The sequence below is a fragment of the Manihot esculenta genome, chromosome 11, assembly GCF_001659605.2.
Source record: "Manihot esculenta cultivar AM560-2 chromosome 11, M.esculenta_v8, whole genome shotgun sequence".
Classification (NCBI taxonomy): domain Eukaryota; kingdom Viridiplantae; phylum Streptophyta; class Magnoliopsida; order Malpighiales; family Euphorbiaceae; genus Manihot; species Manihot esculenta.
The window spans coordinates 14,047,031-14,055,222 of NC_035171.2; the positions used below are offsets into that span (position 1 = coordinate 14,047,031).

Here is an 8,192-nt window from a genome sequence, read left to right on the forward strand (position 1 = left end):
TCCCGCCGGGTTAAACTGGTCGGGGATCTCGTGATTATCAGTGTAACAGAAGTTCGCTGAGCTGAATTGTGCCTGCAGGTAATTTTGTGCCGAAACTCGTCCTTATTTAGAGAAGGACGAATCTCGATGAAGAATCAAATGTTAAGATGTCTGAATCTTCCTTTCCTTTGGTGAAACTGCATCTCCTATTTATCAAATCTTTATTATGTAACTCTATTTTTTTATAATAACACATAATTTATTTTAAATAAATATTGTGTAACCTTAATATAAATGCTTGTATAGCATCAATTATATTAATTTTTAAAATTAAAATTGATTGTACATGCAAACAAATAAAAAAGTTTTCAAATTGATGGAATTGGATCACTAATTTAATTAAAAGAATAAAACTTTCATAAGGCTAAGAATTTGATAAATATAATTCAATTATTATATTCAGGATAAATTACTTTTAAAATAATCAAAATTTTTACACAAAATCTAAAGATTGCATTTGTTATTTTTAGTTTTTAAAAATAATTTAAATTATAGTTTTACTTTTATTTAAAATAATCTTTATCTTTATTTTTTACATATAATTTTTTTAAAAAAATCATCGTATGTTTATATAAAATCAAATGATTGTATTTTTTTTTATCTTTATCTTTTTAAATATAATATTCAAATATTCACTACTCGCATATACCAGATAAAATTAAATAAAAAAAATATATACAGAGTTATACTAATTTATCTTCTGTTTTTAAAATGGATCTTTTTGCATATGTACAAAATCAATTCTTTTGAAAAAAAATTTCATCATTTTCTCAGAAACCTTTTCTACAAAGGTTGAATTTCTAAATCTAATTATGGCAAGACGATACAATATATTTGATAATCTCATACCCATTAAAAGAAACTTAAAAACTTAAAATTAGACTCATTTGTAATTGAAATATACCAGTTCCAACAATACATAAATAGCATTGAAATGATTATGCCAAATGATCATATATATCTTCAAAATATAATCATTTTGGTGATTGATTATTTTAATACTACCGGTTATTAGACATTTTTTGAGAGTTGAAAAAAGCCCCAATTGATTTATAGGAATTGAAACTCAACTTAATCATTTGATGATTCATGTCGAGATGCTTAGATGAACCTTATTTAGCAGGTGAGGAAAATGGCATTTAAATGGTTAAAATTTGCTGGCAGGTAGACAATAATTTCGAGCATTTCCAGGTTCAGATCACCATAAAATCTGTTGATTTAGGTTGAAAGCCTATAATGTATATATTTGCAGACATGAAACTCCAAAATATGGTGAGCCGGACAGCAATCTGAAGAATTTCTTAAAGATGAAGATGAAATGTGCTGAAAATATACAAAAAACTTGAATTATTGAAACTGGAAAATTTAATTTCACTGACAACCAATAGAAACCCCAAATCATCACAAGTAAGCAAATTTGCCAAACGGCATGGCATCTGCGTACACTGATGTAATTTGTCCTGCCTATAAAGATTATCTAATTTAACAAGAGCCCTCCACTATTCTTGCCTATGAACAGATAACAAGAATAGCCCAAGTCAAAATTCTCAAGTTGTTTATTACATAGAAAATCATAATCAACTAAGCAAGAAGAAGGGAAGATGATTCAGAGAATAAAGCAAAGAAAAGGAGACGGCACAAACAAATTCACTGGGCACTTAACTCTTCTATGATATCTTTTACCTTTTCCCAGCAGACATTTGAAACAATCGAGTTGACCACTTCTGTTTCTGCTGCTAATAAGATGAGATGAAAAATAATTGAAAAATCATCTTGATTCAGCACCTCAATCATCGTATCTGGGAAGGAGAACAGAGCAACCCTGAAGCATCTGCCCCAACAACTGCAAGATCACAAACAGTACACAGTTTCCCATCTTGGCTCGGCACAAACCGTGAACTACAATATGGGCAAGAGACGTCCTTCTGTCCTCGGTAAATTGGAACATATGTCGCGCCACATGTCACAAAAGGATTTCTAAAATCGTAATTCAGCTCAGCAGCGTCTCTCATATTCCTTTCTGCAGCTTGCAACACCTGCCTGGCAGTCTTCGCCTGGTTCTCAATCGTGGGGTTTGTTTCCAAAAGCCTCCTTGCAAAGTTAGCTGCAGTTGCAAGGTTCTTTGCCTTGTAGCAAACAGTCATTGCATTTAGCAAAGCCAGCCTTAAATGAGGCATTTGAAGGTTGCAGTGGGTGAAGTAGGCAGCTAGCTCCTGCTGGCGGACTGGATTGTCCTTCATTTCCCTCCTTTTAAGTTCCATCTGCAGACCCAGAACATATTCTTTGACAATAACAATTAATTCCTTTACTTCATCAACCTCTCTCCTTGATTCAACAACAATTAAAGGAACTGTGTGAAGAATGCTGAGAAAGAGTCTGAGTGCCTCAGTGAATTTCCCTCCTGTTGTGGCTCTGTAACCAGCCTTGAGCTTCTCCTCCAACTGTGAGAAATTGAATACCAGCGCTGGAGGGCCCCTCACATTTGGGCTAGCAGACTCATTCCATCCACGTTCAACAGCCAATGATATAACTGGAGTAGATGAAAATGCACGTAAATAGGAATGGCTACCTGAATGAAGATCAAGAAACATGGATCTCAAAGGAGAAAAGTTCCGTATTCCAAGTTGCCTGTTCAGCAATCTCATAGCAGTATCGAAATTGCCAGCTGCAGCATGTTCGGCAGCAAGTGATGATCTCTGGATCCAAATCTGGCTTACAGGCATACCAGGAGTTGGTGCCACAAAAACTGAAGAGCGAGCACTGACAGAAGCCCTTGGTGTGTCTGCCTCAGGGGGAAGCTCCAGGTCTTCAAGTTCCCATCCTCCCTCTTCATTTTCTTCAGCCACTTTCCCATCCTCCAAAATTGCTGTAACATCCCCATTTTGTAAGCCATCATCATCAACAATATCCAGCCCACCCCAATCACCTTCACCTCCTTCACCAGTGTCTTCATCTTCATCAGCACCACCTCTGCCCATATTATCTAGTCCACCTTCAAAAACACCCTTCATGACTCTTAGAAGAGGCCAATCACCACCGCACATAACTGGAACTGGGGGCATCAGAAGGGAAGGCACTTTACCCTCTGGCACTGATGGGACATCATCTCCTAAATCTGCAGCCAGACGTTCAGCAACATCATCTAGCCCATGGACTTTAGCAGTTATATAAGCAAGTGGCAAATGACCAGCATTCTCTAAGATCTTGACACGCTCTTGGACATCACCCAAGTACAAGGAATTGTGAAATTGTCCCATAACATCATTCTTGACTTCAGCAATTTTCAGCATCTTGGAAAGCTTTTCCAGATTCCCAGTTATGAGATAAAGGAAAGATAACCTCTCAAAATTTTTAGTTCTCTGGTAGGCATATTCAACAATACCTGAATTACCTTGGCGAAGAGCTTCCACTCCCAATCTATACCAATGATCTTTCTCATCAATTTCCTTTGCCGAGGCAACAGCAATCTGAATATTTCCACTTTCGAGCGCCAAATTAAATCGAGTTCTCTCATCCTTCACAAAATGCAAAGCAACTTCAGGAAAACCTTTCTGTTGCAAATATGCAATCATTGCCTGACCACAGAGCTGAGAATTCCTAATCATGCTCATAACATGGTCATATCTCTTCCTCAAAAGAGAGAGTTTGAAGATATATTCTGTGGCATCAATGACAATAGCTCTATTTTTCCCATCGCGTTCCAAGCAGAATATGGTATTTCCAGAAACTTTGGTGATGTATATTGGAACATCGAGGGTTCTGATTATGCCACTATCCCCATTAGGAAGGCAGTATTTTATGTGATTCAAAGTTGTATAAATGAAAACACCATTATCATCCCAAGCTCCACTCTTTACACGGATTGTCTCATGAAGAGTGCACTGGTGCACAAGCTTCTTGCTAGCAATAATGATGGCATGTTTGCTGAGCAAGGCAACACTCTCCATATCATTAGACCAAACAACATATTTGACAAAAGGTGTTTGAAGATCCCCAAGTACAAGCCTTTGCTGGAGATCAAATATAACAACTCTATCCTCAGCTCTGCAAAGCAAGTTACCCGTCCCAGCATAGAATATTGCATCTGCAGCAATGGGGAGACTACTTTTCTTAACAACTTCATTCTTCAAGTTTTTTACCAACACTTGGTTACTACTTTTGTCAAGCACAGCAAACCTATTCCGAGCCACAAAAATGGCTGATCCCCCAGCACCCCTCTTTGCCTCCTGGACAGTGTCACCTCTACCAATGCTGTCTTTGGGTATGACATACAACTCATAAGATCCACCGTCCACATCTGAGCAAATAAGAACAGCATTCTCTGTAGGACTGTAAGAAAGTGTCCTTGGACTTTGATTCAGGCTGGTGGTACCAGGTCGTCGGATGGGAATCACTTGTGTGTCCCTTTGAGTTGAAAACTCAAAGAACCGCAAAAAGCGATCTTTGGCATAGAACAACGAATCACCACTCACTGCAAAAGCAGGCCTTTCTCTCTCTAGTTTAAAAACAATCATGCCACTGTCATGACCTGCAGCAAGGAGATTCATCTCAGGGTGAGAAGCAAGGATCCAAAATCGGTCATGCTCCCGACGGAAAGTCTGAACTCCAGTTCGTTTAGTTACATCCCAAACACGAATGCTTTTATCCTCAGAATTTGAAACGATGATATCCTGTTTGGCATGGAACATAACACATGACACATTGTTCATGTGTCCTCTCAATGTGTCCACTTCCCAAGCCTTTGTGTCTGAAAACAAAACAACAAAAGAATGTGCGTAAAAGTGACATGAAGTGTAAAGAGACATCTGTCAGCTTTCCAAAAATGGATGCAACTACAACTTAGGAAGCCTCAATTCAAACACAACAATGTAGCTGTTTACGATACAAGAATTCTAAAAGATGAACAATGAAACAGCATTTAACAATAAAAGGGTAGGAGTTAGTGACATGTCAAACCAGTTACCAACTTACCATTCATACGCCACAATTTAACTTGACGATCATCTGCTCCTGAGACAATCAAGGGAAGGGTGGGGTGGAAAGCAGCCCAGTTCACTCCTCGATCATGACCTTCCAATACATACTTAACAACAGCATCAACCCCACCAAATAGATCTGTATTCATCTGACTCAAGCGCAGAATGTCGTCAGCAGGGGAAACAGTTTTCTTTCTTAGAGCACCAATATCCCAAACACGAACAGTCTGATCTAGAGAGGCTGAAACAACAAGGTCTTCTTTAGGGTGGAATGAGGCACACATTACATAATGATTGTGGCCCGTTAACACAGAAATGCAAGTACGTGACTGCCAATTCCAAATTCGGATGGTCTGATCATCACTGGCACTCACAATCCATGGGTACTCATGATGAAACTGAACAGTACGTATGTAATCAAGGTGTCCAAGAAGTGTAAACAGACACCTATGCATCTTGTAGTTCCAAACTTTAATCTTGTAATCATCACCTGCACAACAATCAATAACCAAGAAATAGGTTTAAAAAAATTAGAAGATAATGTAAATAAATACTCCATTTCAATAATATTCCAAATCAACATCTGCTTGTCAATCTATGGGCTGCTAAAAAAATTTAGATAGAAAGTTTCAAACACTAAGTAATACTTGATCTAAAACTACAAAAGACAGACTCAAATATTTAACTCATCTTTAGATTTAAACTTGACAAAAAGGAACGCATTAGTGTTTACTAGCATACAGGAAAAGAAATGAGTATTAGATCCAGATTTAAAATAGCTTAAAACAGTAGACCTACAGCTGTTAACTATAAATGGCATTTTGAATCTATATACCTGGTACCAACAGAAAGAAAAAAACAAAAGACCCATACGTTAGGAGTCAAGTGAAACAATCAGGTTCTTGAAGCTAAGTTGAAACATTTTATTGATGCACCAATATTACCAAATGACTACCGCCTAAAAGAACAAGCAGAATTCGACTAACCTTAAACTAAATCGCCTAGATCTAGTGTAAACTCTATCACAACTTCCATAACAAATACAGCCCTACTATGATCCAAATCAGTAACTAAGATTTCAACTAAAAACAACAAAACACGAGCGATCCATTATCCAGTCATTCCGGCAAGCAATAAGGTTCAAAATCAGCATAAATAAATCAATGCTAAAGCCAATTTGACAGTTTCCACACCTCCAGATACAAACAGAGGCTGAGATTTGTGGAAATGGACTCCGCGAACAGGCCCGTCGTGCTCATCAAACCTATCAATTAATGTCCCCATTCTGTAGTCCCATAGCTGGATCACGCCGCTGTGAAGACTCGCAAGGATCCACGGTCTCTTACTGTGGAAACTAAGTCCTTTCACTCTATTACTCTTCGTTTCAAACTTCGTCAACATCTTCTCTAATCAAACAAAAAAAAAAAAACCTTTTCCTGAAAAAGAAAAAAAATCAATCAATTTCAGAGCATTATAGTAAGCCTCATATTCAACTTTCCAAATCCGAAATTCGAAAATTTCCGGCAGTTTCCGGGCTACCAAACGGTGGAAATGAAACCAAAATAGAACCAACAAGATCCACTTATTTGATACAAAAATGAGATTCGAAGAAAGAAAAAAAAAGAAAAATTACCTTAGATCTGAACAGATCAAGAAGATGTACCCAATCGCATCTACAATCAATCACAACACTACTAGATTCGTGAGAGAAGGCGAGGGAAAGCCAATATCAAATTCAGAGAAACAAATAATCAGAAGCAGATCAGAAAGGAAAGAAGAAGAGAGAAGAGAGAAGAGAGAAGAGAGAAGAGAGAGAGAACAAGGGATTTTCCAGTTCTCTCTTTAGATCTGTGCCTCGATGGGTAGTGTCTGCGTGCTTGTGTTTGTGAATTTGAGAGAGACCAGAAAAGAGATGACATGGAAGGGATTTCGAAGTGTCTCGAGGGTAATTTGGGGATTCAGCATTTAGCATTATTTATTTACTTATTTATTTTGGTTACAGCAGAATTGCAGATTTGGGTAAATGATATAATCAAAGGGATAATGGCCGTTGGATTGGACATCAGTGGTTGTGATCTGTTGGGGCTATCATCGAGTTGATGAGAAATTATAACATAGTGGCACTTCACCGATATAAATATAGGTTAATTTCTCTTAAATAATAAATTCTTTTTAAATATTGTTTTCATGATTTCATCCATGAAAATAAACTTCTTTTATTTTTACATGAAAATAATAATTTTCATTTTTTTAATTAGACTAATTGTTTCATTAAAATTAAATGATAATTTATTAAAGTTATTTAAAGGAATAAATTTTTAGTACATATTAAATATATAATTAACAATTAAACTATTATATTTTAAAAAAAATTATAACCCGAGATGAATAATATATATATATATATATATATCAAGACGGTGGGATATACTCCTACTGTGCTGAATAAATTTTTAGTTTGATAAAGTGATACACCTGAATCTTAAGCAAGGGTTTTTTTATTAAAAAATTATTTTTCATATATGACAAGTCGAGATGGTCCAGATCTGTTATTAGTTGGTGTTAATTGATTATTTACACTTAATAACTCGTCCCATCAATTTATGGTATTATCTTTATTTTTTATATCATTTTTTAAGAAAAAAGTATATTTGAAATATTGGAAAAGAAAATTTTAAGATTACAACGCGAGCGTCGGATTATTGATTAGATATCTTATTTAATTTAACAATAATTAGAAGATAGATAAAAAAAAAACACATTTATACTATGTATTATTTAATTAATATATAATTAAATATATATTTATACTCTTATACTAATTAAAATTAATTTATTGAATATATAAACTAAAATTATAATTTATTTAACATCTAAACTTATAACATCATAACAATTAAATATATATTAATAATATTATTAAAAGTTAATTATATATATTATTAACTATGTTATAAATTTTGATGATTGTATTTTAAATTTTTATAAATTAATAAAGTTATATAAAATTTACCTCTAATTAATAAAAATTTCAAGTAAAATAGTGATAAAATCGAATTATTTTTAATTTTTTTAATAGATAATTAATGATATAATTAATTTATATCTAATTATTATGATCTAGATAAATTTAAGTGTTTAATAAATTATAATTAATAAATTATTTTGAAATAGTAA

The 8,192-nt window shown here is 34.9% G+C and overlaps 1 protein-coding gene across 1 annotated transcript; it reads right to left on the reverse strand.

The window, feature by feature from the left end:
- Window positions 1-1,360: 1,360 nt before the first annotated feature.
- On the reverse strand, window positions 1,361-6,914 carry LOC110626846 (coatomer subunit alpha-1). The gene is made up of 4 exons (XM_021772975.2): window positions 6,649-6,914; window positions 6,209-6,451; window positions 5,011-5,505; window positions 1,361-4,786 (listed from the first exon to the last, which is right to left on the reverse strand). The coding sequence occupies exons 2-4, from the start codon at window positions 6,414-6,416 to the stop codon at window positions 1,830-1,832; spliced, it is 3,660 nt and encodes a 1,219-aa protein (XP_021628667.1). The 5' UTR covers window positions 6,417-6,451; window positions 6,649-6,914; the 3' UTR covers window positions 1,361-1,829.
- Window positions 6,915-8,192: the final 1,278 nt, after the last annotated feature.

Bases quoted from the DNA above. Each gene is read 5' to 3' on its own strand.
- LOC110626846 (XM_021772975.2), bottom strand. From the start codon at position 6,416: ATGTTGACGAAGTTTGAAACGAAGAGTAATAGAGTGAAAGGACTTAGT. The intron at 5,506-6,208 runs GTGTGGAAACTG...ATTGTTGTGCAG, and splicing joins GCCTCTGTTTGTATCTGGAG to GTGATGATTACAAGATTAAA. The intron at 4,787-5,010 runs GTAAGTTGGTAA...TTTTGTTTTCAG, and splicing joins TAAATTGTGGCGTATGAATG to ACACAAAGGCTTGGGAAGTG.